The sequence below is a fragment of the Phocoena phocoena genome, chromosome 19 (assembly GCF_963924675.1).
Source record: "Phocoena phocoena chromosome 19, mPhoPho1.1, whole genome shotgun sequence".
Taxonomy (NCBI): domain Eukaryota; kingdom Metazoa; phylum Chordata; class Mammalia; order Artiodactyla; family Phocoenidae; genus Phocoena; species Phocoena phocoena.
Window position 1 is genome coordinate 51,169,685 of NC_089237.1, and position 25,344 is coordinate 51,195,028.

General features: G+C 51.3%; 3 protein-coding genes across 7 annotated transcripts; 2 read left to right on the forward strand and 1 right to left on the reverse strand.

Moving 5' to 3' along the window:
• Nucleotides 1-1,498: 1,498 nt before the first annotated feature.
• On the reverse strand, nucleotides 1,499-3,149 carry SAT2 (spermidine/spermine N1-acetyltransferase family member 2). 2 transcript variants are annotated; one of them, XM_065896840.1, is made up of 6 exons: nucleotides 2,836-3,149; nucleotides 2,614-2,665; nucleotides 2,394-2,477; nucleotides 2,193-2,294; nucleotides 2,010-2,050; nucleotides 1,499-1,876 (listed from the first exon to the last, which is right to left on the reverse strand). In XM_065896840.1, the coding sequence occupies exons 1-6, from the start codon at nucleotides 2,899-2,901 to the stop codon at nucleotides 1,709-1,711; spliced, it is 513 nt and encodes a 170-aa protein (XP_065752912.1). In that variant the 5' UTR covers nucleotides 2,902-3,149; the 3' UTR covers nucleotides 1,499-1,708. The 2 variants fall into 2 exon arrangements, with proteins under 2 accessions (XP_065752912.1, XP_065752913.1); XM_065896841.1 differs by lacking the exon at nucleotides 2,193-2,294 and having other exon boundaries at nucleotides 1,709-1,876; nucleotides 2,836-2,901.
• Nucleotides 3,150-4,258: 1,109 nt separating this feature from the next.
• On the forward strand, nucleotides 4,259-8,618 carry SHBG (sex hormone binding globulin). Of its 4 annotated transcripts, XM_065896881.1 has the most exons (8): nucleotides 4,259-4,366; nucleotides 4,532-4,623; nucleotides 5,735-5,924; nucleotides 6,834-6,995; nucleotides 7,231-7,390; nucleotides 7,507-7,643; nucleotides 8,043-8,250; nucleotides 8,503-8,618. In XM_065896881.1, exons 1-8 carry the CDS (start codon nucleotides 4,259-4,261, stop codon nucleotides 8,616-8,618), a joined length of 1,173 nt encoding a protein of 390 aa, XP_065752953.1. The 4 variants fall into 4 exon arrangements, with proteins under 4 accessions (XP_065752953.1, XP_065752955.1, XP_065752956.1 ...); XM_065896883.1 differs by lacking the exon at nucleotides 4,259-4,366 and having other exon boundaries at nucleotides 4,553-4,623; nucleotides 7,285-7,390; XM_065896882.1 differs by lacking the exons at nucleotides 4,259-4,366; nucleotides 4,532-4,623 and having other exon boundaries at nucleotides 5,788-5,886; nucleotides 6,888-6,995.
• A 7,230-nt stretch (nucleotides 8,619-15,848) lies between these two features.
• Nucleotides 15,849-20,998, forward strand: ATP1B2 (ATPase Na+/K+ transporting subunit beta 2). The gene is made up of 7 exons (XM_065896877.1): nucleotides 15,849-16,386; nucleotides 18,162-18,290; nucleotides 19,005-19,109; nucleotides 19,226-19,431; nucleotides 19,669-19,725; nucleotides 20,506-20,604; nucleotides 20,712-20,998. Exons 1-7 carry the CDS (start codon nucleotides 16,275-16,277, stop codon nucleotides 20,874-20,876), a joined length of 873 nt encoding a protein of 290 aa, XP_065752949.1. The 5' UTR covers nucleotides 15,849-16,274; the 3' UTR covers nucleotides 20,877-20,998.
• Nucleotides 20,999-25,344: the final 4,346 nt, after the last annotated feature.

Consider the following 25,344-nt stretch of genomic DNA (forward strand, 5'->3'; position numbering starts at 1 on the left):
GTGCGAGGGCTTTCTCTAGTTGCAGTGAGACACGCATAGTTGCTCCGTGGTATGTGGGATCTTCCCAGACCAGGGCTCGAACCCACGTCCCCTGCATTGGCAGGCAGATTCTTAACCACTGCGCCACCAGGGAAGCCCCCCTAGTTCATACTCTTTTCTTCTGCATTAGCATTTAAAGTTTTATTTATTCATTTTCCTGAAGTACTACATGGGCGAGGCACAAAATTCAGAAGATCCAAAGTGGTATGGGGAAGAGTCCCCTTCCTTCCGTTACCTGGACACCTAGTTCCTCTCCCTGGAAGCAACCACTCTCTGCTTGTTTGTGTGTCCTTTCAGAAATAATTCATTCTGAGTTAAGTTTAAAAAGTGCCATCAAAAGATAACTTGTTCATGTTAAAAAGATATTCATCCCTGCCAGATTAGATGAGCCAAGGGCATGAAACTGGATTCTTCTGGCTCCCATCTGTGGAAGGGGCTGACAAGCTTCATTATTTCTCAGTCAAGTTTGTCCTAAAGGCCCATCTGTTGTAAACTCGTTTTAAGGGCCCAAAATTGGCACCACTCTGGAAGAATTTGGGCATTTGAAGTGTTGTTTGGCTGAATTGTATTTTTTAAAAATTTTGAATTTTAAGATGGATCTTCAACTCTCTAGACTCCATTGATCCTGTTTTTTACAATTTACACATGTATGTTACCTTGTTGTCCACTTTCAGTGTCTAAATTATGACCATTTAACCAATGGTTCCTCCACAAAAGGAATAATATGTCACCACTGAAAGTGATGATGTGTTTAATAACTTAGGCAGATGTTTCTGATTTATTGTTAAATGAAAAAACAGGTTGCAAAAGAGTTGATCCCATAAATCCCCACACACTTAACTAATTATATGTATACATGTACATTGAAAAAATCTAAAGAATCAATACCAAAGGGTTAAGAGTAGAGATGTAAGTAAGGCTATGGATTTTATTTTTATATGTCCCTTCAAACTTCTCTACAACAAACCTGCATTACAAAATATTATGAAAGTAGGAAATGAACCTGTTTCCCTTCTTGTCTCCATGCGTCCTAAAGGTTTGTTTTGGTTCTGCTGAACTGAAAATAAAGGCTTTGTGACTTTTGAAAAAGAAAAAGCACTCGCTAGCTGAGCGGATTTTTGGAAAAGTTGGGGCCAGTGGTCCTTCCCAGTGTCCCTAAAATGCCACCACCAGGTGGCAGCCTGCTCCATCTGTTGAGTCGGTGGGCCTGCCTCAGTCTCGGATTCTACACAGCCCAGTCCAGACACTGGAGGCCTTTGTCTGGGTCCCAAACCCGACCAACAAGCCTGATATGTATGCTAGAGGCCAGAGTCAATACTCTGGTCCATTGTGGGTGAAAGTCATCTTAGGCCCACTTTTATCCCCAGGAGCAACATCCACTGACCAGAAAACACTGAGGAAGGGTCGTAATAGCCGAAGCTTGTCACATCCTCAATTCCTCCACCCAACACCACATCAACACATGGGAATTCTCATTTATTTTTCACCCTTAACAAGGAGGTGGGAAGCCTTGCCTCTTCCTCACCTCTGTTCTTTCCATCTGGGAATATTCACTTCCAACCCTCCTTCCCTTCCTTCAGGGAGGCCTAGGTCAGTGGAGGCAGTCTCTGAGGACTGCTTGAGCTGGTGGGGATGAAGAAGCTGAAATAGAGATCCCCAAGGGATGGCGTCACTTTCCTGCCAACTCCCTCATCGCCTCTCCTTCAAAGCGAAAGCAGTGCCAACCTTCAGCTTCCGTCAGATCTTGGGCTCCTAGGGCCTTATACAAGTCCATAGCCCCCTTGTTCCAGTCTAGGACTGCCAGGCGGAGCTGGGAGCAGCCCTTATCCAGGGCCACCTGTGGGAGAAGACACCACTCACTTTCCTGGGTCAAAAAGGAAAAGACTTGCTCGCCCTCCATTCAACCCAGGGGCCTCCCATACAGCTTTGCTTTGCCAGGGCCCAGCTTGTAGCCGCATCCCTCTCCTCACCTCGGCCACTTTTTTGATTATTTTGGAGCCAATCCCCTGACCTGATGTGGGGAGAAAAAGGCAAAAAGAGGGATCGTCTGAGTTGAAGGGGACCAGAAAAGACCATAGGCTAGGATTAAGAGGCAAGGGATGGTGGTCCAGTCTATGGGCTGCTTTTCTCCCATCCCGGCCTCTGCCCAGTACCCCGATACTCTGGCTTCACGTAGATGTCTTCCAGATAAATGTTTCGTCCCTTCCATGTGCTGTAGATGAAGTAGTATAGCCCATAGCCCACCACACAGGGCCCTGAGAGAGAAAAGAAGAAGGGTCAGGCCGCTGGGCACCTGGGGGAGAGACCTTTGAGGCTGACTGGAGAGGGCACCTCTGAGATCAGGCTGCTCTTACCCTGTGGCTCCCCGGGGGCAGGAAGAATCTCTGCTACCAAACAGTGATAGAAAGGATTCTCTCCAAAGCCATCTGCTCTCAGGGCTGCAGAGATCGGAGTTGTGACAAAGAGATAGAGAAAGAAAGCCTGGGTGTGTGCCCAGTCTGGAGTTACTGCCTGGGGAACCCATCCGTCACTTCCACCCCAGCCTCCGTCAGGACTCAGGTGTTGGGCCCGTACCTTCTTCACTGATCTTCACCTGGTCTGAGAGTTTCTCGTACTCAGCGAGTTCCTACAGCGTGCGGACAGAGGCTAGATTAAGGCAGGAGGGCCTCACTGCTCCCTAAGCAGGAGCCCTGGGCGCGCTCCTCCCTCTGCTCCCACCTCCTCCTTCCCGTCCCCACTCCAGCAGCGCCGCTCTGACCCCCTCTGGGACCCCGGTTTCCGGCCCGCAGCCCTCACCCGAATCAGCCTCAGGATATTTCCACAGTCTCCCTCCTTGGCTTCTCGAATCAGCACGGAAGCCATCCCGATCTCCACCGTCTGGAACCGAAGTCCAGGATCCCCACTTCCGTTCTGCAGGACCGGGCGAAGAGCAACGGGGACCCTTTAAGGGGCCTCCAAATTCGGATCCCGGAAAGCCGGGGGAGTGGTGGGGAGCGAGGTGGTGGGGGTGCCGCGGGCTGGGAAGCAGAAGCCCGATTCCGGCTGCCGCAGGGCGGAGAGAGTGGTGGGACTAGCGGTCCGCACGGCCTGGTAGCCCCTAATTTCGGGCCCCTACAGCGCGCACCTGCCAGCCAATCAGCTTGCAGAGCAGGCATGTCCCCGCCCCCCGCGCACCCCCCCCACCCCCCCACCCCACCCCGTCCAGCTCTGCCCCTATGGCCGGGTCTCTTGACCGCACTCCCCGCAGGGGTCAAGGCTGGACTGCCGAGGCTTCCTCGTCGTTGTTATCTGGGTGTTCCAGCCTCCATTGGAGAAACTCCACGGCTCAAAAGATACCTCCTTCTTTAACTGAAGTGTGCAGTGATACCTGCTCTACCCTTCACCCCAACTCACCCATTCCAGCCCATCCAGACTCGGGGTGAGCCCCAAGACCTCCAGCTCTTGCCTACTGGCTCAAAGTGTTACTCCTCTTGGGGGCATTTGTATTTTAAGATGGGTCAGGGAGAGGGTGATGAATTTCTACTGGTAAGTGGTTAGGCCTTGTAGTCGATGGCTAAGAGAAGATAATGGCGGGGGAGGAGGGACCAGGACTCTTAGTATCCACTGAATCACACTCAGAGACAATGCCTCCCTATGCAGCAAGCCTCAGAGGCCTGGGAAAATACTAAGGCAAGAGCTCAGAGCAGATACCAGGCACTGTGCCTGTATCATCTCAATTCATCCTCGTTCACAGTAACTCTGGAAAGTAAGTATTTTTCACATTTTGCAGACAAGGACACTAAAGCACACAGGTGGGGTGACTTGCCCACAGTCACCCAGCTAGTATTTGGGATTCCATGTCTCATAGCTCTAGGCCTTATGGAGGATGCTACTTGGGGATCTGGGCATGTCTGTTTCTAGATCTCATGTTTGTCCTCAAGGCAGCCTCCGCAGGTGGGCAGAAGGCTTGGAGGACCCAGGTCAGGCTCTAGAAGGAGAGGGGAAGTGAGGTGTCCTTTCCTAGCTCAGAAACTTTCTCAGCAGTGGGGGAGGGTAGTGGAGGAGCTCTGTTCCTCACTCCATTTGTCCTCAGAGGGGCCGTAGGGTCAGTGGCCCTGTCTCCTGCCCCCCTTCTTCCCCCGGGGCAACATTTAACCCTCCACCAACCATGTGCGACGCTGCCTGCCCCCATGCATTCTCCTCAGAGTTGTCTGAGGCACAGAGAGGACCGCGGCTGATTATGGAGAGCGGAGGTCCACCGGCCACGTGGCATGGGCTGCCGCTGCTGCTGCTACTGCTGCCTCCCAGCCATGAAGGACGAGCAGTGAGACATACTCTCCCCAGACAGGTGCAGGAGCAGGACAGGGCGCTAAGCCCTGTGTGTGTTTAAGTGAGCTACACTTTAGCTCTGCTCTCTTCCTTTCTTTCCTCCTCTGGCCTTGTAGCAGTGCTTCTCCCTCCAGTCTGTCTCTGGCACGTCTTAGTTCAGCTTGTTTATTTTTCTCTCTGGCAGAGGACTCAGGGCCGGCCTGCTCTGCACCTCAGCAATGGCCCTGGACAAGAACCTGTAACCATCATGACCTTTAACCTCACCAAGATCATAAAGTATGGGGTTGACCTAATTCTTTGACCTCACCCTCTCTCCATCAGCTCCTCTCTCTCTCTTTTTTTTTTTTTGCTTTATTTAATTGAAGTATAGTTGATTTACAATGTTGCGTTAGTTTCTGGGGTATAGCAAAGTGATTGAGTTTTATATATATATGTATTTATGATACATGTTATATATATACTTTTTCAGGTTCTTTTGCATTATGGTTTATTACAAGATATTGAATATAGTTTCCTGTGCTGTACAGTAGGACCTTGTTGCTTTTTTTTTTTTCCAAAAATATTCTTTATTGAGGTCATTGCTCCTAAAACAGAAGCAAAAAGCAGAGATCAAACTTGGTAGTAAGATGTGATTAAAAAAAAAATGATGATAAAATATAAGCTGGCACATTTCAAGGAATAAGCAACAGAAGTTGCTTATCTATTTTATATATAGTAGTTTGTATCTGTTAATCCAAACTCCCAATGTATCCCTCCCCACCTTCCCCTTTGGTAGCCATGAGTTTGTTTTTTATGTCTGTGAGTCTGTTTCTGTTTTGCAAATAAGTTCATTTGTATCAGTTTTTAAATTCCACTTGTAATTGATAGCATATGGTATTTTGTCTTTGTCTGATTTACTTCACTTAGTATGATAATCTCTAGGTCCATCCATGTGGCTGCAAATGGCATTGTTTCATTCTTAAATATTTATTTATTTATTTGGCTGTGCTGGGTCTTATTTGCAGCATGTGGGATCTTCGTTGCAGCATTCAGGATCTTTAGTTGCCGCATGTGGGATCTAGTTCCCTGACCAGGGATGGAACCCAGGCCCTCTGCACTGGGAGCTCGGAGTATTAACCACTGGACCACCAAGGAAGTCCTTGTTTCATTCTTTTTCATGGCGGAGTAATATCCCATTGCATATATGTACCACATCTTCTTTATCTATTCATCTATCGATGGACCTTTAGGTTGCTTCCATGTCTTCGCTATTATGAACAGTGCACCAGCCCTGTTCTTTTCCCTGTCTCCCTGTCCTTCTCTCTCCCTGAACTCCACTTCCCTCAAACTCACATCTATGCTCAAAGAGCACACCCCATACCCAGTCTTTCCTTCTGTGTCCTTTCTGAACCTCCTCCTCCTTTGAGTTTCAGACCTGGGGTCCAGAGGGAGTGATTTTTTATGGTGATACCAACCCAGAGGATGACTGGTTTGTGCTGGGACTTCGGGATGGCAGGCCTGAGATCCCGCTTCATAATCACTGGGCCCAACTTACAGTGGGTGCTGGACCCCGGCTGGACGATGGGAGGTGGCACCAGGTAAGCCAGATCTGGTCCTGAGGGAGGGGTGTCTTGAGCTGGTGTGAGGAAGGGAATGGAACCAAGTTATTGGGCATCCCTTTACCATTGTCATCTCATTGAATCCACACAAAAGCCCCATGAAATTGCCTTTTTTTTTTTTTTTTTGCCACACCTCTTGGCATGCGGGATCTTAGTTCCCTGACCAGAGATCAAACCCGTGCCCCCCGCAGTGGAAGCACAGAGTCTTTTTTTTTTTGATATAATTTAATTTATTTTTTTGGCTGCATTGGGTCTTTGTTGTGGTGTGCGGGCTTCTCGTTGCGGTGGCTTCTCTTTGCAGAGCACGGGCTCTAGGCGTGTGGGCTTCAGTAGTTGTGGCACGCAGGCTCAGTAGTTGTGGCTCATGGGCTCTAGAGCACAGGCTCAGTAGTTGTGGCACATAAGCTTAGTTTCTCCGAGACATGTGGGATCTTCCCGGACCAGGGATCGAACCCGTGTCCTCTGCATTGGCAGGCAGATTCTGAACCACTGCACCACCAGGGAAGTCCCGGAATTGCAGAGTCTTAACAACTAGACCGCCAGGGAAGTCCCAGAAGTTGCTATTCTTGTCCCCATTTTTTTCAGAAGTGAGTTCTGAGGCTTTGTTAGTATGTAAGTGACAAGTCCAGAGTGAGCTGCGGATGCCAGCTGACTCTTCAAGTACTTGTTCTTTCTGCCATACTAGACTTCCTCTGGTAGGTTCAAGTCTTTTTTCGTAGATGGTTGTTCAGCAGTTAGTTGTGATTTTGGTGTCTTCATGAGAGGAGGTGAGCTCAAGTCCTTCTACTCCGCCATCTTCAGTATGGCATTTTCTGGACTGCCTCTGAAGAAAGTGGTGGAGGCAGGCCCCAGGAACCTCTGATTCTTCTTCTCTTTTTCTTCTTGCAGATGGAAGTGAAGATCCATGCGGATTCTGTGATGGTAGAGCTAGATGGGGAGGAGGTGCTGCATCTGAGACAGGTCTCTGGGCCACTGGCAAACAAACCCCAGCCCATCATGAGGATTGTTCTGGGGGGGCTGCTCTTCCCTGCCTCCAAACTCTGGTTGCAGGTAGCTGCGTCACAGGGGCAGGAACCATGACCAAAGTTCGTAAAGCATTGCTGGCTGGGTGGCCGTGGGGGTCTAAGTCCATACTTCAAGGAGGGGGTATGGGGTGAGAGCTGCATGGGGGAGGCCAAATGCTTGCATCTTGGAGGGGAATAAACAGGGTGGGAGTCTGGGACTGGCGCTCAGATATCCTGATTCCAGCATCCCCCGCATCTTCCCTTCCCCGCACGGGCTCCAGCTGGTCCCTGCCCTGGATGGCTGCCTGCGCCAGGAAGACTGGCTGGACCAGCAGGCCCAGACCTCAGCATCTGTCCCCACTAGTCTCAGAAGCTGTGCTGTAGAGTCTCAACCTGGGATATTCTTCCCGCCAGGGACTGGTGCAGAATTCAGTCTTGAGGGTAAAGGTTATTTTCCCCTCCATGGCCAGCTCTGTGTCCATTTCCCTCCAGCACTAGCCCCTTCCCTCCATGAATCCCCAGCCTTCAGGCCTCAGGAGGGTCATTTCTCCCCCCAGACATTCCCTGGCCTCATGTAGAGCCCTGGGCCTTCTCCTTGGACCTAGGACTCCAGCTAGCAGCAGGCTCAGGCCACCTCCTTGCCCTTGGGACCCCAGAAAACCCTTTCTGGCTCAGCCTCCACCTCCAAGATCAAGTAAGAGGGAGATGCTGCCTGCATTCAGTGGAGCCTGGGAGCAGTGGGAGAAAAGGGGCTCTAAAATGTCAATATTATGAAAAAATAAAGAAATAAAAATAAAATAAAATGTCAATATTACAATGGTTTAAGAGTTGGGGTGGGCGGGCAGAGACACATATTAAAGCTGCCCACAGCAAACAGTGACTTGTAGTTAGATTATATATTTACCTGGGGAGGGTGTGGTTTTATAGAAGGCCAAGCCAGGAGAGTTAAGGCAGTATGGAGGTGGTGGGAATGGCCAGTAGATAGACTGCATAGCTAAGAGACAGGATTAAGGCAGCCAGGGGTGGGGCACATGGAGCAGATGCAGTTCATTCTTTCCTCCCCCGCTTATGTCCCTTCCCACACACTCTGCAGAAAGTGATGCTGTCTTCTGTGTCAGGGCCAGGGCTGGCGCTGCCCCTCATCTTGGGGGTCACTCTTCAGCTGAAGCTGACTGTGTCCAGGGTGGTTTTGAGCCAGGGGACAAAGAAGGAGATCCTTGCTCTGCCTCCCGTGGGCCCTGCCCCCCTCCTCAACCTCTGGGCCCAAACACAGGGGCGTCTCTTCCTGGGGGCTTTGCCAGGTAAGAAAGTGATGTTGAAGTTTCTCAGCACACCATGGGAAACAGCTAAGGGGAGGGGAAGAGGTGGGAAGGGATGCATTTTTAGAGGAAGGAAATCTCTGCGAGGGAAGAGGAGAAGGCCACAAGAAGAGAGAGGATAAGGGGACAGTGGGAGGAAGTGCTTTAAAAATTTAGGTTAGAGGACTGGAAAAGTGGGGAGGAGCTTCTGGACCACGGCCACCCTAATGCCTCCTCCATACTACCTCACTGCAGTAGAGGCCTCTTCTGCATCCTTTTGCTTGGATGGCCTTTGGGCACAAGGCCAGAGGCTGGACATGGACCGGGCCCTGAGCAGAAGCCAGGATATCTGGACTCACAGCTGCCCCTAGAGCCCAGGCAATGGCACTGACACTACCATTAAATCCCCGCCTAAGAACCTCCTTTGAATGTCACTCATTCATTTATTTAACAAATATTTACTGTGCGTCTGCAATGTGCCAGGCACCGTGCTGAGCGTCAGGGTGCACTGATGAACAAAACTTACCCTGCTTCGGGACCTCCCTAGTGCCAGCGGTTAAGACTCCGAGCTCCCAATGCAGGGGGCCTGGATGCGATCCCTCGTCGGGGAACTGAGATCCTGCATGCTGCACATTGCGGCCAAAACAAAGCAAAACGAAAAACTAATCCTGCTTCCTGCCCTCTCTGTGCTTGTGGTCCCCTGGGGGAGGCAGGCATCCATCAAAGACTAACAAGTGAGTGGATAATTGGAAACTCTGATATGCACCATAAAGGAGCAGTCAGGGAACTGAGAAAGCTTGAAGGCCAGTGGCCTTGACCTAGGCTGGGGATCAAGGAGGGATTCCTGAGGAAGTGGTGACTTCTTAGGCTGAGATCCCAGCAACAGCACCCACAGACCCACAGACACACACACCCCAGTTGCGAGTCACTTCCTGGGAGCCAGCAGCCCACCTCCTTCCCCAGCAGCTGCTGCGCCGGTGCTTTAGCTTTGTCCCTCTGGGGCTGGTCCCCAGAAATCTGGAGGGAAGAGAAGAGATGGGATTTTGTTGTCCTTTAGACAGGCCACTGCTATCCAAAAAAGGAGCAGCAGGGGGCGTGAGTGGGTCATAGACAGATGGAGGCCTTTGGGAAAAGGGGTGGAGGCAGCAGGGAGAAAGAAAAGGGGGGGGAGAGCAGAGGGAGAAGGCTGCCTCTATCTCTTCTCATCTCGGCCCACTAACTGCGTTCCCAGATGAATTTGTCTTTACTTCATTAAACAGGAACTGGTTTGTGCTGGTCCCAGCTGGAAAGAACAGACAGAGTCGGGAATATCTCTGCCCTCAAAGAATATATGGTGACTCAGCCTCCAGACCTCTGGAGAATCCTGGCGCCCCATCTCCTTCCTGGGGTACCCTCCTGCCTCAGCCCCCAGCTCCCTGGGAAACTTCATGCCCATCCCCCATCTCCAGACCCCATGGGGATCCCAGTGTCCCAGCTTCCTAGGTTACGAGGATCTTCCTACCAGTAACCCAGGCAACAGGATGAGTCACTCATTGGACCTGCTGTCCCCCTTCTACAAGGATTAGCCAGGACCTAAGTTACCCCAGAGAGTCTCTGGGTTGGAAGACACATCCTAGGCCCCTCCTTGGACCCTCACAATCTCAAGTTTGCAAGTCTATGGCTGCCTCCTTCCAGTCAGAGTGTTTTTCAGGAGAGTCCTCAGCATGTCCAGAGAGCCCAAATTCAACTCTGGTCCCTGGGCAATGTTCAGGGTTAGCCTGGGCCACTTGACTAAGTTCATTCAACTGGTATTTACTGAGCACCTACTGTGTACCAGGCACTGTTCTAGACACTGAGAATGCATTGATGAAAAGGATACACAATCCCTGCGCTTATGAAGTTCACAGTGTAAGAGAGGAGACAGCCAGATGGTCCATAAACAAAAATAAATAAGCAAGGTCATTTCAGATAGTGGTTGTCTCTATAAAGGGAATAAAATCCTGTAGTAGGATCAAGGGTGGTAGGGGAGGGGCAGCATTAGCCAGGTGGTCAGGCAAGGCCTCTCTGAAGCAGTGTCACTTGAGCAGAGACCTGAGTAGAAACCTGAAAAGAAACCAGTCCTATGAGCAAGCCAGTGGGGAGAGAGGCTCAAGGGCTTGAACACACCTGGTCCCCACCAAAGGGGTTGTTCTGAGTGGCAACTTCCTGGCCTTGTGTCCCTGAGGAATCTCCCAAGGGCTAGCTTTTCTCTCCTCCCTCTACCCCATCCTGTCCAGGACACTGTGCTCCCAACCTCTCTTTCTCCAGCCTGCCCTAGATTCCAAGATTCCTGATTACCATCCAGAGCTGTCTACACTCTTTCATTAAGACTGACTCTGCTTTTACACAGACTCTGCCAGGCTCCCACCAAGGGCACCTACAATGCCAGCCCAGTGTCCCCTGCCTCTCCCACACCCCTAAAAACCATTCTGGAGCTTGAGAGCATATGCTGTAGGCCCCAAGCCTGGTCTACCCACTCACTCCACCCTGTGTGTTACCTCTCTCTTCCCTTCCCTCCTTCCTTCTCACTCTCTCTCTCTCTCCCTCTTTCTTACTTTCAACTAACATTTATTGGACCCTGACAGTATGCCAAGTACTGTGTTAGGTACTCCATAGGGACTCCAGACATGGATAAGACTTGGTCCTGGCCCTGGAGAACAGGGGTCTGGGGAGAGAGACAGATATGTAAAATGATTTAATAGGGATCTCTTAGGAAGTGCCAGGAACTTGAACAAATGACTAAACCTCTTTATCTTTCAGTTTCCCCATCTACAAAATGGGCAAGTCACCCTACTCAGGGTTGCCAGGAGCGTTTGGTGGAATCATGTAAGTCAGATGTGTAGCACAGTGGCATATAGAAAGTGCTCCCTGTATGAGAGATGTTGCTCTTGTTTATATCATCAGCCTCCTGCATAGTTCTTGAAATATGAGTCTGAGCCTGCCGGGTATGGAAGATAAGGAAGGGTGTGTGATGTGGCTGAACTCGGGGCAGGCTGAGATGGAATGAGGGCAGACTGGGAGGGCTCCTTGGGCCACGGGGTGAGAGGCCTTGTATGTCCTGCTGAGGAGTTGGGGCTTGATCTAGTCAGCGCAGGAACATGTGTTTCTTTCCTTTTTTTTAAATTGTGGTAAAATACACACAATGTAAAATTTACCATCTTAACCAATTTTTTGAGGAATTTAATCAAGATATATTGAATACATGGATGAAATGAAAAGCCAACAGATAAAAAACATTTATATATCAGTTCCAGGTGGCATGTTTTAAAGTCAGGCTAAGTCTTTAACGGTTACAGAATACAAATATATACCTTCATAATATCACACATACCTTCATCACATAAAACAAAGACACTCTAGGCCATTACACAGACCATGATAAATTGCAAGAAAGGAGAGGTGTTATAATAGTAAATTCAAGCCAGTCAGTTTTCCTCAGTCTTTTACCATCTTAACCATTTTTAAGTGTCCAGTTCAGTGGCATTAAGCTTCACAATGTTGTACAACTATCACCACTATCCATCTCCAGAGCTCTTAATCTTGTAACACTGAAAGTCTGTACCCATTAAATAATAACCCGCTACTTTTCCTCCCCCACCCCTGCCCTGCCCCGGCCATATCTGTGTTTCGGAGCTCTCTTCTTTCCTTGCTCTTGTCTCTACAAAGACCCGTCTTGCTGGGAACCCAAACAGCTGAGTCCCTGGGATCTGGTTGGTAGGGGGAAGAGAATCATTGGGCACAGACCTAAGACAGGCTCTGGGTATGGGAGAGGGGGTGTGGGAGCTCTCATTCCCTTCCTCCTTTCTGGAGATGCTGGAGGGAGGGCTGGGTTCCAGAAAGAGGTTGGAGGTTTGTAATGGCTCTTTGCCCCCTCACTCCTTCCTCAGCCTCTTTCCCTGTGAACACCAATGCTGCACGGAGTAGAGTGTCCTTCCCTCCCTAGGCCCAGCCCTCCTCATGCTGACCCTCAGCTTTAGGAGAAGGCATGGAAGGGAGCAACACAGTCTCAGCCTTACCCCAGAACTGCCCTAAGTGTACAGAAGACATTCATTCTTTCTTTTCCAAGTGAGCCTGAGGTACAGGGCAGAGACTGAACCAACAGTCTGGAGGCCATCTGCAGGCCTGTGTTTGCCAGGCTGTGTGTGTTGAGGGTAAGATCCAGGCCTCATCTCTCCAGATCGAGACTGGCCCATTTCCGTGCTGCTAAACTGATGAAGGAAAAGGCGAGTTGCTTCCCTGAGGTTTCTCGTAGAAGGAGCCATTCCATGTTTAAGCCCAATTCAGCAACCAGGCGTTATCTTCGGTAGCTCTGTGGGTTGCTTGGGTATGGAGGATATATAGAAAGCCTTGCTCTGAAAGAGCTTACAGTCTAGCTGAAAAGATAAAATACAAGTTTTCAGCCCAGTTGCTCAAGACAAAAACTTAGGCACTAGCCATGGTCATCATTCTACTGCCTAAATAGATTCTGAACCCATCCTCTTGTCTCCATCTGCAAAGCTGCTGCCCTGGTCCAGGCCATCCATATCTCCCACCCAGACTGCTGCAAAGCCCTGCTACCTGGCCTCCTCGCTTCCCATGGTCCACTCTCACACGGCAGCCATGGTGATTTTCATCAAATTTAATCGTGTCGATCCATTGCCTAGAATTAAGACTTCCCTGGCGGTCCAGTGGTTAAGACTCAGTGCTTCTGCTGCAGGGGGCATGGGTTCGACGCCTGGTCGGGAAACTAAAATCTCATGTGCTGCACAGTGCGGCCAAACAAACAAACAACAACAAAAAAAACCCGCAGAAAAATCCTGAAATTGTTTCTGTGATGGTTGGATTAAAATCCAAACTACTCCCTTTGGCATACAAGGACCTGCATGACTTGGCCTCTGCCTACCTCTCAGATCTCTTGCTGTACCAATCTTGCTGTCCCTCGTTCAAGCCCAGCCTTTGCACTGACCCTTCCCTCCACCTGGAAAGCTCTTCCCCTACATGTCCCTGTGGCTCCTTTGGGTTACTTGGGGCAATTAAAAATTATCTCCTCAGTAAGGCCATCCATGCCCATGCAGGCACTCTGGCACATCACCCTGTTTTATTTTTTTCTGCATAATATTAACATTATTTAATTTGTTTTTACGGTTTATTGGAATGGGAGTCCCAGGAGCACAGGGACCAGAATAGTGCCTGGCTCTAAGCAAATGCTCATTAGGTACACATTGAATGAATGAATGGGAGTCGGGGCTGGACTCTGAAGGGTGGGCAGTCTTCCAGGATGTGGAGATGAAATGGACAAAGGTGTAAAGTCAGGAGTAAGCACAGCCTGTCCCAGGAGTGGCGGGCTCAGCTCCAGCAGAGGACTAGTTGGGGCCTAGTGGCAAAGGAGGTTGGGGATACAGACTGGGTCTAGATATGGAGTACCCTGAGGGTGAGACTGAAGAATCAGGACTGCATCCTGCAGGGTCACAGGAAGCCACTGAAGACCTTTGAGCTGAGGGGTGCCCTAATTAAAACTGTATTTTGAGAAAATTAATCCAGAGTCTGCTGCAGAAGGGACTGAAGTAAGACCAGCTGCATAATTTGTGGGACCCAGTGCAATATGAAAATGTGGAATCCTCTGTTCAAAAAGCAGGAAAAAAGTGCCGTTCGGGTACTAAAATATAAAATATTTTCCTTTCTTCCATGGTTCTTCTCTTGACTTTTCATGGTATTTTAAATTTATTTAATGTTATTCTAGATAAAGAAAATAACATTTGGGGGACTTCCCTTGTAGTCCAGTGGTTAAGAATCCACCTTCCAATGCAGGGGACTCAGGGTTCGATCCCTGATTGGGGAACTAAGATCCCACATGCCGCAGGGCAACTAAGCCCACGCGCCGCAACTACTGAGCCTGAGTGTTCTGGAGCCTGCGCGCCACAACCAGAGAGCCTGTGTGCCACAACTAAGAGCTGACGCAGCCAAAATAAATAAATATTTTTTAAAAAGAAAATAACATTTTTAAAGATAAATTTATTTATTTATTTTTGGCTACATTGGGTCTTCATTGCTGCGCGCGGGCTTTCTCTAGTTGTGGCGAGCAGGGGCTACTCTTCATTGCGGTGCGCGGGCTTCTTATTGTGGTGGTTTCTCTTGTTGCGGAGCATGGGCTCTAGGCAGGTGGGCTTCAGTAGTTGTGGCACACGGGCCCTAGAGCGCAGGCTCAGTAGTTGTGAGCACGGGCTTAGTTGCTCCGAGACATGTGGGATCTTCCCGGACCAGGGCTCAAACCTGTGTCCCGTGCATTGACAGGCAGATTCTTAACCACTGTGCCACCAAGGAAGTCCCAGATAATGATTCTTAACAGGAGGTCTTTGGAGGCCCATGTACCTCCCTACTAGACTGTGGGTCTCTGGAGCCCTGTGAGAACCATGACTTTACCTCCCCAGCGCTGGGTTGCACAAGGTCTCTAGTAGGTGCTCAATAAATGTTTGTTGACCCAAATGGGCAAATGAGAAGGGGAGTTTAGACATGGGGGTGGGAGGAGGCAGAACACCTAAGCAGATGGGGCTCCAGGGCTGGGGTCTCAGGGCAGTATTGGGGGCTGGGAATGTGGTGTTGGAAGGTCTTTTTTGTCCCCTTAATATTTACTTGGTCGCGTTAGGTCTTAGTTGTAGCAGGCGGGCTCTTTAGTTACGGCATGCACGTGGGATCTAGTTCCCTGACCAGGGATGGAACCAGGGCCCCCTGCATTGGGAGCGCAGAGTCTTAATCACTGTGCCACCAGCGAAGTCCCTGGAAGGGTTTCATGAGGGATGTGGTGGGAAGGCAGAGAAGCCCCCAGGCTTGGGGAGAACCAGGTGGTGGGAGAAGCGGCAGTGGGACTGGAGAAGGAGGTGTCGGGGGGATTGGTAGCAGCTCCCATAAGGGGAATTTCCCTCCTGTGGTGGCCTCTATTGATCTCTTTGAGGACTGTTCTAGCTTCCAGCCCGGCTGGTGTAGTACCTCAGCTGGTCTCTTCGATCTGTTTTTCTTGATCTCTGGCTCCTTCTCTATTCGTCTCACATTCTGCCCCGTCTCCTGGATCTTAGTCTCTTTCTAACTCCCTGCCTGAGATGGGGCCCCCATCTCAGCATATATCTGTTTTCCTCTCTGTCTTCTGTGTCTCTCGGGGGTTATCTTTCCCTCTACTCCGCCCGGACACGCCCTCTATCCTCTCCACTCACCCAGATCTAGTCCAGTACCTGGAGTGGGGGTAAGGGAGAGACCTCTAGGTCCTGAAGAGGCGTCAGGGGGGCGGGCCCAATCCCTTTCTCCAAATTTGCATATGCATGAAGTCGCCCAGGCCAGCAGCGAGGAGGCGGGGCCTCTTGGGGGGGTGGAAAGGGGGCGGGCACCCCCGGAGCCGCGGAGTATATAGACTGAGCGCCGCGGCTGCCGGCCCCGCACTGCTGAAGAGCGGAGCCTCCGCCCGGGGGACCCCTATCCCTGCCTGTCCCCCACAACTGCGCGTCCCCACCCCACCCCACCCCCGCGGCCGAGCCACCGCAGGTGTGGCGGTCTCCGCTCGGCAGAAGAGCCTTGAACGGTCACCCGACCCTCCTCCACAGCCTCTTTGCATCTCGGATTTCGGGGCGGTCCCCTCCCCCACCTCCCCCTGCCCCTTTGCACCCCGATTTTTTATGCGCTTCTCTCGGGTTTTGCAGCCGTCTATTTTTGCATCCCTTTTCGTTTTGCTTCTGGGAGGTTTGGGGAGTGAAGCTGCGTTCGCACCCCTTCCCCTTTTTATCCTCCCCTGCTCGGACAACCCCCCTTTTCATTGCAGAGGGGGGGGCCTAGGTTCTGTGCATCCTACGCCGCGCCGCCAGCACCCCGCAACGTGTGGCCCTGCGCCCCGGAATTTGCAGCAGCTGCATATCTGAGGGAGGGGTCTCCCTCGCCCCCGCTGCCTTTGCTTCCCGCGCGTTCTGGTGCGTGAGTGTGCTTCACGCGCCGCACCCCGGCTTCTCCGTAGCCCCCGCCCCGCGCGGGACTCGCCCCCCGCCGTCAAGATGGTCATTCAGAAAGAGAAGAAGAGCTGCGGGCAGGTGGTTGAGGAGTGGAAGGAGTTCGTGTGGAACCCGAGGACGCACCAGTTCATGGGCCGCACCGGAACCAGCTGGGGTATGCGGGGCCGGCCGCGCGAGGGGTTGGGGGTCCGCCGGGCGACGCCCCGAGCACACGAGGTCCCGCCGGCGCAGCCCCAGCTCCCTTCCCGGGTCCCCGGCGTCCGGCCCCCCTGCCGGGCTCTGGGCTGGGAGGGCGCCGAATCGCCGGTCTAATCTCCCTGGCTGGCCGCTGCGGAGGCGGAGAAAGTAGGTCACTGCCGCCTTCCCGTCCCCCGCGGAGCCCCCTCGCTCGGGGGGTCGCGGGCTCTGAGCGCGTGTCCGCGCCGCGGCGCTCGCGCTCGCTGTCGGAGTCCGGTCAGCTCCGCACAGTCGCCCCCCCTTCCCCAGAAGAGAGACCCTTCCCTCCCTCTGACTCTCACTAGCTAGCCAGCCCCGTCTATTTTTAGCTCGAGCCCACCCCTTGGACCCTGGGAACGTTCATGAGCGGGCGGGCCTTGGAGAGGTGGGGAGTGTGTTGGAGGGGGTTCTTCACAGCGGAAGTTGTCTGTGTCCTACTACCGGGTGTTTTGGAGCCTTCTGTGGCTGCTTGGCGGGTGGGGGGCTGTTGCAGCGGGGTGACACTGGGAGGTTTTCGGGGCTGGGTGTTCGGCTCAGATGTCGCAGGCGGAGGGAGTGGTCACTAGTGGTGAGACATGTACATCATCCGGCCCAGTGTGTCTCTGGGCTTGCGTGGCTTGGCTCCTTACCCACCCATACCTTGGCGCCACTGGGGAGGCGTGGAGGGAGTTGCATCTCGTTGAGGGTCCCGTGCTGGGCATAGGTGCCAGTGAGGGGTGGAATTCTTCCGAAAGGGATTTTCAAGCTGGGAAGTCGAAGCACAGGAGACATTGTGTGACACAGCTTACAATTCATCCACACTAATTGAACGCGGACCCCATTAGCTCAGCCACTTGGGGCACTTGAGGTGGGTCCGATGCAGTCCTTGCCGCAGGAAACTTGAAGTCCGCTCCCTAGGACTGGAGGCATCCACGAGTGCTTGGGAGAATCTGAGAAGGCTTCTTGAGTGAAATGTCTTCTGAGATGGAAGGACTGGGGGTCTGGGCTGGTGGAAACAGCAGGTACTCACACCAGGCTGAGGAGTGACGGAGTGACGTGTCACATCCACCAAGGACCAGCTCTATGCCTGAAAGGCTATTGGAGGTCTGCGTTTACTCCTGCCTCTGCCCTGGGTGCTGTGTGTGAATTGGGGGGTAGGTGACTGTTGGAGGTTCTGGACAGCTGAGACTTTGTAGCTTGGCAGGAGCCTCATTCAAGGTTTGGCTTTTGTGGGGCTCTGAGAGAGATTTTGCTATTTGAGTGTGGACGTCCACGCCCTGAGGGATGGGATAAGAGTTTGGCTGTGAATTGGGGCCAATGCCAGCTTGAAAGTCATCGTGCTAGACAGCTTCAAGCACGAGTACCGATACAGTAGTATCAGATATTGTGCCTTTTCAGGGCCACGAAGGTTGAGGAGTTGAGAACGTAATTTGTGGCAAAATGACTGCGGCCTATACTATGAGTTGTGCCAGCAACAAGAGTTTAGACCTCTTGTGGTCTCCACAAGGTCGGGCTTCACTGTGCTGTGGGATCAGGAAGGGCTGGGAGTCATGGCTGGAAGCCAGACACAACTGCCGCTTTTCAGCTTGTCTCCTTTTGCTTCCAGGGGAAGACTTCCCAAGGCTCTGCGATCCATTCCTGTGCAGAACCTCTGAGTGGGAGAGGGGTGTGTGGGGATAGGTCAGGTCATCGAGGGAGACCTGGAACCTGCTGACCCTGTTTCCTCCTCCTTAGCTTTTATCCTCCTCTTCTACCTCGTCTTCTATGGCTTCCTCACCGCCATGTTCACCCTCACCATGTGGGTGATGCTGCAGACGGTCTCTGATCATACTCCCAAGTACCAGGACCGACTGGCCACACCAGGTGAGTGATGAGGCTCCCCCACCAGCCACTGTAACTGCTCTTGTGCCCCCAGGTATCCAAAAGGAACTCACAGGCTGAGAACTGTCAGCTCTTCTCAGAGGTTCGGTTCTGATGATCCAGTCACCATGTGCGGGGAGTTCTTTTTTTTGTTTTTTTAATTACTTATTTATTTTATTTTTGGCTGCGTTGAGTCTTCATTGCCTACGCAGGCTTTCTCTAGTTGAGGCGAGCAGGGGCTACTCTTCATTGTGGTGTGCGGGGCTTCTCACTGCGGTGGCTTCTCTTGTTGCGGAGCACGGGCTCTAGGCTTGTGGGCTTCAGTAGTTGTGGCACACGGGCCCAGTAGTTGTGGCTCGCAGGCTCTAGAGCACAGGCTCAGTAGTTGTGGCGCACGGGCTTAGTTGCTCTGCGACACGTGGGATCTTCCCGGACCAGGGCTCGAACCCATGTCCCCTGCAATGGCAGGTGGATTCTTAACCACTGCGCCACCAGGGAAGCCCTGGGGAATTCTTGAAGTCTGCCTTCCCATTTCCCACAGCTGAGAGCTCTGTGATCTGGGGAGGTGGCAGATGTTCACAGGAGATCTCCCTCCCGGGAAGACGATCTCGGATCTTCACCTGTCCCTCACCCTGGTGTTCCCTATGTCCATCTTTTTCCCTCTGTGTGTGGTCCCTCATCTTATATATACCCCTCACTCTCGCCTTTGTTGACTAGGCTTGATGATTCGCCCTAAGACTGAGAACCTAGATGTCATTGTCAATGTCAGTGACACTGAAAGCTGGGACCAGCATGTTCAGAAGCTCAACAAATTCCTGGAGCGTGAGTATGGGGCTGGTGATGTGGCTGTGCAGGACCTCGGGGCAGGGGACTGGAGACCCTGGGAGCAGAACATGAGGCCTGTGACTCTCCCCCCCCACCCCCCCACCCCCCCGTAGCTTACAATGACTCCATCCAAGCCCAAAAGAATGATGTCTGCCTCCCTGGGCGCTATTACGAACAACCAGATAACGGAGTTCTCAACTACCCGAAACGTGCCTGCCAGTTCAACCGGACCCAGCTGGGCGACTGCTCTGGCATTGGGGACCCCACCCACTATGGTTACAGCACAGGACAGCCCTGTGTCTTCATCAAGATGAACCGGGTACTCATGACCTTAGTTCCCAGGGGGAGCGGAGGAGGGAGCTGGGGCTACCATCTGCTGGCAGCTGCTTTATTTTGCTGGGGCTCTTGCGCTTCGGGAGATGTGTAGATATTTGAATGGCTGAGAGAACAAGAGAGATGGGGCCATTGGAGGCTGAGATGGTGGTTGGAAGGCTGGATACTTGTGTCTTTGACAACTTCTTTCTTTAACCCTCACGACTCTCTCTCCTCGCTCCAGGTCATCAACTTCTATGCAGGAGCAAACCAGAGCATGAATGTTACCTGTGTGGGGAAGGTGAGTTTGTTGGGCCTTGTGCACCTGTTTGTCCTTCATGGTTTCCATGTCATTCACTCATCTCTCCCTATCTTCTTTGCTCCCAGAAGCTCCATCACTCTAGGGACAAGGGGGTAAGAGTGGGCTCCAGTATGGCTCAAACTCCAAGGGGCTGCCACTCCTCTTGCTTCTGTCTAGGATGCAGAAGTCTGCTCTTTCGTGTGGATAGACACCCCCTTCCTGACTCCACCCAAAGCCCTGCTTCTGGCTTCCCTCCCTAATCCTTCCATGTTCTCCTCTATTCCCTGACCATGTCTTCTGCTCTCCATCCCATATCTCTCCTATCCCTCAATTCTTTTTAGGTATCTGGTAGCTGCTGATCTGTAAGCACCACCTGCCACCACTAAGTTGTCCTTGGAACCCTGCTCCCCCCACCTCTGTCCTCTCTAGGAACTTCCTGCCCCTCTTTGTTCATCCCCCTCCTTGTTTCCTACTGAGCCCTTACTCATTTATCTGTTCTCTCTTGGCTCCGCTCCAGAAACCGATTTCTGAGGATGGGGTAAGAATTTGGGGTGGGAGGGCAGTAGGAGGCTTCAGGCTCATTAGCGCCCTGGAGGCCTTCCCAGTTTGATGGAAGAGATGGGACACCCGCTCCTGCGCACGCGCGAACACACCAGCCTCCGCGCTCAAGGGATACGGATATGAGACAATAATTTGGGGGTCAAGGAGGAACAAAGGGAAGTCTGGATAGCGTCTGGGTTCCCTCACATGCTCTCCCCCACCCTCCTGCGCCCCCCACAGCGAGATGAAGATGCTGAGAATCTCGGCAACTTCGTCATGTTCCCTGCTAACGGCAGCATCGACCTCATGTACTTCCCCTACTACGGCAAGAAGTTCCACGTAAGTCCCGTGGGAGGCTGGGTGCTGGTTCCTGCAGGGGAGCGGGGCCCTGGGGAGGAGGCCGAGTTGCTGCGGGCCTGGAGCCTCGCTCTCCTCCTCTGGCCCAGGTGAACTACACGCAGCCCCTGGTGGCTGTGAAGTTCCTGAATGTGACCCCCAACGTGGAGGTGAACGTGGAGTGCCGCATCAACGCCGCCAACATCGCCACTGACGACGAGCGCGACAAGTTTGCTGGGCGCGTGGCCTTCAAACTCCGCATCAACAAAACCTGAGGCCCCTTCCTCCCGCCCCCACCTCTTTCCTACGGATGCTTCTGGAATATCCCTGACCTTGCCTGATCCCTCCCTCACCCACCCCAAAGGTATTTTTTATAACAGAGCTCTGGCTTGTCTGAGTCCCTTTTCCTTTACTTCTGAACCCGGCCTGATGTCTGTCGTGATTCCCTGGCTACCCACATTTTCCACCATCTTCTTCCCACCCTAGCTCAGTCAGAGACAGGGAGATGGGACCCCAAGACGGTCACAGAGGAGTTGGGAGCCTTTCTAGGCCTGGAGTAGCTTTGAGTGGGGTGTCCTCACAGCTACCCACCTGTCCCGCCCTCTTATCCCCTGAGAGCTATAGAAAATGCCCACCCACCCACCTACGCACATATCTCATTTCACCCCTTACTTCCACACACTGAGGTGGCGCTCAATTCTGTTTTTTAAAGTGAAGGAGAATTGACTTACAACACTACGTTAGTTCCAGGTGCACAGCATAGGGATTTAATATTTCTGTACGTTAGAGTGGTCACCAGTGTGGCCCTCTATCCCTCATTCCAGCTCAGCTGCTGTCACCTTCCTCTGTCTCCCACACCTTCTGCCTATCTACAACAGTCGCTGTCTCAGTGGCTTTTGACTTGTCTGGCTCCTCTGGCCGGTCTTCTCCATCCCCATTCCCTCCACTGAAAGGGGGGCCGTTTGTAACTGAGGACAAGGTGGCTCTGTGGCCTTTTCCCTCTTTCCTGGCACATCTGGCTTCTCACCCCACGTTGACTACGTGAGCTGGGAATGAGGGTCTGAAGGAGAAGTCCATGTTGGTTCTTGAAAATTCTCTTCTGGTCCCTCCTGTCACCCAACTAGGCACTCAGAGGGGCGGGGTTGACCTAGGCTGAATGTCCACTTTGTTTTTGCCGATGGCTCCCTTCCCCCTGTTCGCGTTCCCAGAATATCCTGCAAGTTCCACTTCCCAGGCGCCCCGGGGGAGGGGCAGCCATTTTGGCTAGGTCCCCAGTGGCCACCTTGGAAACGTCAGCTGGCTATGGGACTATTCCACCTCCTTCCCCTGGGCCCAGATATGCCCCCACCATTCTCTCTCTGGCTTCTCTTAGCAAGTTATCAACTAATCACTAACTCCTTCCTTTTTCTCTGCATGCCAGCCTGAAAATTGCAAATACCTCCTCCATCTAAGGCTCTGAATTTCTTGTCTCCGTCTCCTTCAGACCCCTTTGCCTTCTTAAACAACCCCATAGTGCCCATAGAATGTTAAATGAGGGACTGCCTGTGATCTTGAGTTATAGAGGCATTTTAACTCTTTCTTTTCCCACGTCCTTCACTTCCTCCCCTCTGACTTCCTTTTTTTTTGACGCTGCAGCTTCCACATCCCACCCACAGATGGACTCTCCCCTGTTTTTCTCTCGCTGGATCTGAGTCTCTTCCCTTTGGGTCCCCATGTCTTCCTGCACTCCCCTCACCCCACTGGTCTCTCTCTGCAGTTATTTAATGCCTGTGTCAGATCTACTGTAAAAAGAGGATAAAGTACAATAAAATGAGAGCAATTATATATATAAATATATATCATACAGGGAGCCCTGTGTGCAGGTTTTTCCTTTCTGAGCATTTGGAAGACCCCTGGGAAGGGGGTGGGGGGTGGATTTGGGTGACTCGGGAGTTACCCAGCCCTTGGGGGCCCCCTCCCCAGCTTTGATCTCTTCCATCCAGTGTCCAAGCATCTACCTCCTAGATTGCTCCATCACGTATACTATCTTGAGATCACTCAATACAAGACAGGCAAGAAGCCTACGTCCTTTCCTACAGCAATACTTATAAAGTGCCTACTCTGTGCATTCTAGGCACCAGGAAGACACACTTATGAAAGAGGCAGAGTTCCTGCCCCCAAGGAGCTCCCCAGTTTAACAGGAGAGGGGAGGAGCACACGAGAAACTCTCAAACCAGGTAGACCTAAATGTATTTCCAGGAAGGGGAGAAAGCTGGTGAGGACAAAATTCAGAGTGGTCACCCACTCCCTGTGGGGGCTTCGAAGGGCTTAAAGGATGTGGTGGTTTTAGGGGGAGAGACTAGCATCAGCAAATGCCCAGAGACAGGCGAGGAAAATTGATCAGAAGAAACAGATCTCAAAACAATATGAACCGTAGGAGCCCAGTTTTGTGTGTAAAAAAGTACACACACAAGCGTAGAGAAAAAGGATGGATGAGTCTATACCACAGTGTTGATTGTGGTATTTGTGGATGGCTTTATAGCTAATTTTTATTTTCTTGGGGCTTATTTGTTTTTGTTTGCAATGAGTTCCTCAATATTTGCCTTGAAAAATAACTTTATTATGCATACGCATATATCCACAGTTTTATCATGAATGCATAGTACACACACACACACACACACACACACACACACACACACACACACACAGAGGGATTGCTGGGTTTTGGTCATTGTTACACCAAAATTAGATCATATTATACACAATTTTGTACATCTCACTGTGTTCACTCAATTTCACTTGGCCTGGTAGAGCTCTAATTTTTTTTTTTAAATGGCTGCATAATATTTTTTTCTATTGGGTCGTTCTTCCCTTGTTAATTTGTTAGAGCTCCTTGACAGTTGTAGATATAAACTGTTTTATGCATTGTAGAATTTGCCCCAATCGATTTTTTCCTTCTTGAGTTTGTGGTTTCTTTTACTGTTAAAAGTGGTTTCTGGGCTTCCCTGGTGGCGCAGTGGTGGAGAGTCCACCTGCCGATGCAGGGGACATGGGTTCATGCCCCGGTCCGGGAAGATCCCACATGCCACGGAGCGGCTGGGCCCGTAAGCCATGGCTGCTGAGCGTGTGCGTCCGGAGCCTGTGCTCCACTACAGGAGAGGCCACAACAGTGAGAGGCCCGTGTACCGCAAAAAAAGTGGTTTCTTTTCCTTTTTTTTTTTTTTTTTTTTGGCCACACCTCCTGGCATGTGGGATCTTAGTTCTCCCGAGCAGGGCCTCGGCAGTGTAAGCGCAAAGTCCTAACCACTGGACCGCCAGGGAATTCCTGGTTAGTTTTTCATATAGTCAAATATGCTTTAGTTGTTCTTTTGCAGTTTCTGGGTTTCCAGTCAGTAGTGTATACTCGTTTTGTAAATTTTTTTGACAGGATTTTATTTCAATTTTTACATTCACCGTAATTCATTTGGCCTATTTTTTAAAAAATTAAACTGACTTTATTTATTTTTGGCCGTGCCTCTCGGCTTGTGGGATCTTCCCTGACCAGGGACCAAACCCGGGCCGCCTGTGGTGGAAGCACGGAGTCCTAACCACTGGACCACAAGGAATTCCCATATTTGGTTTATTTTCGTTTCTTTTTGTGTGTGGTGTGAATGAGGAGTCTGGTTTACTTTTATTTTTTAGTTGTGTCAGCTTCATTTAAAAAATATCCTTAATTTACCCCCATTGAATTGAAATGCCAACTTCGGTTGTATAATACATTTTGCTGTATGCTGAGATCTACTTCTGGATTCATTACTGGCTTGTCTACCACTCCATATACCAAGCCATACTGAACTGATTCCAGTAGTTTTATAGTATGTTTTCTGATATCTAGCAAGGCAAGTAAGCCTCCTTTTTAAAAACAACTATTGGCTATTTTGGGGCACTTATTCTTCTCTATAATTTTTTATAAAAATAAATAAATTTATTTATTTTTGGTTGCGCTGGGTCTTTGTTGCTGTGCGTGAGCTTTCTTTAGTTGCATCAAGCGGGTCTACTCTTCTTTGTGGTGCACAGGCTTCTCATTGCAGTGGCTTCTTTTGTTGCGGAGCATGGGCTCCAGGTGCACGGGCTTCAGTAGGTATGGCACATGGGCTCAGTAGTTGTGGCTCGCAGGCTCTAGAGCGCAGGCTCAATAGTTGTGGCACATGGGCTTAGTTGCTCTGCGGCATGTGGGATCTTCCTGGGCCAGGGCTCAAACCTGTGTCCCCTGCATTGGCAGGCAGATTCTTAGCCACTGCGCCACCAGGGAAGTCCCTCCATTACTACTTTTTTAAAAAAAATTATTTATTTATTTTTTTGGCTGTGTTGGGTCTTTGTTGCTACGCATGGGCTTTCTCTAGTTGTGGAGAGTGGGGGCTACTCTTTGTTGTGGCGCGCAGGCTTCTCATTGCGGTGGATTCTCTTGTTGCGGAGCATGGGCTCTAGGCACGCAGGCTTCAGTAGCTGCAGCACGCAGGCTCAGTAGTTGTGGCTCACGGGCTCTAGAGCACAGGCTCAATAGTTGTGGCACATGGGCTTAGTTGCTCTGTGGCATGTAGGATCTTCCCGGTCCAGGGCTCAAACCCGTGTCCCCTGCGTTGGCAGGCGGATTCTTAACCACTGCGCCACCAGGGAAGCCCGCTCCATTACTATTTTAATTAAGTTTTTTTTTTTAAAGGAGTGGCTGCTGAAATTTAATCAAATTCCTTTCAGCATCTGTTGATATGATATTTTTCTTCC

Coding starts and splice junctions, on each gene's coding strand:
- ATP1B2 (XM_065896877.1), top strand. CDS start 16,275: ATGGTCATTCAGAAAGAGAAGAAGAGCTGCGGGCAGGTGGTTGAGGAG. Junction 16,387..18,161: donor CCGCACCGGAACCAGCTGGG/GTATGCGGGGCC, acceptor CCTCCTCCTTAG/CTTTTATCCTCCTCTTCTAC. Junction 19,110..19,225: donor GCTCAACAAATTCCTGGAGC/GTGAGTATGGGG, acceptor ACCCCCCCGTAG/CTTACAATGACTCCATCCAA.
- SHBG (XM_065896881.1), top strand. CDS start 4,259: ATGGAGAGCGGAGGTCCACCGGCCACGTGGCATGGGCTGCCGCTGCTG. Junction 6,996..7,230: donor CCTCCAAACTCTGGTTGCAG/GTAGCTGCGTCA, acceptor CACGGGCTCCAG/CTGGTCCCTGCCCTGGATGG. Junction 8,251..8,502: donor CTTCCTGGGGGCTTTGCCAG/GTAAGAAAGTGA, acceptor ACCTCACTGCAG/TAGAGGCCTCTTCTGCATCC.
- SAT2 (XM_065896840.1), bottom strand. CDS start 2,901: ATGGCTTCCGTGCTGATTCGAGAAGCCAAGGAGGGAGACTGTGGAAAT. Junction 2,666..2,835: donor ATATCCTGAGGCTGATTCGG/GTGAGGGCTGCG, acceptor CGCACGCTGTAG/GAACTCGCTGAGTACGAGAA. Junction 1,877..2,009: donor TAATCAAAAAAGTGGCCGAG/GTGAGGAGAGGG, acceptor CTTCTCCCACAG/GTGGCCCTGGATAAGGGCTG.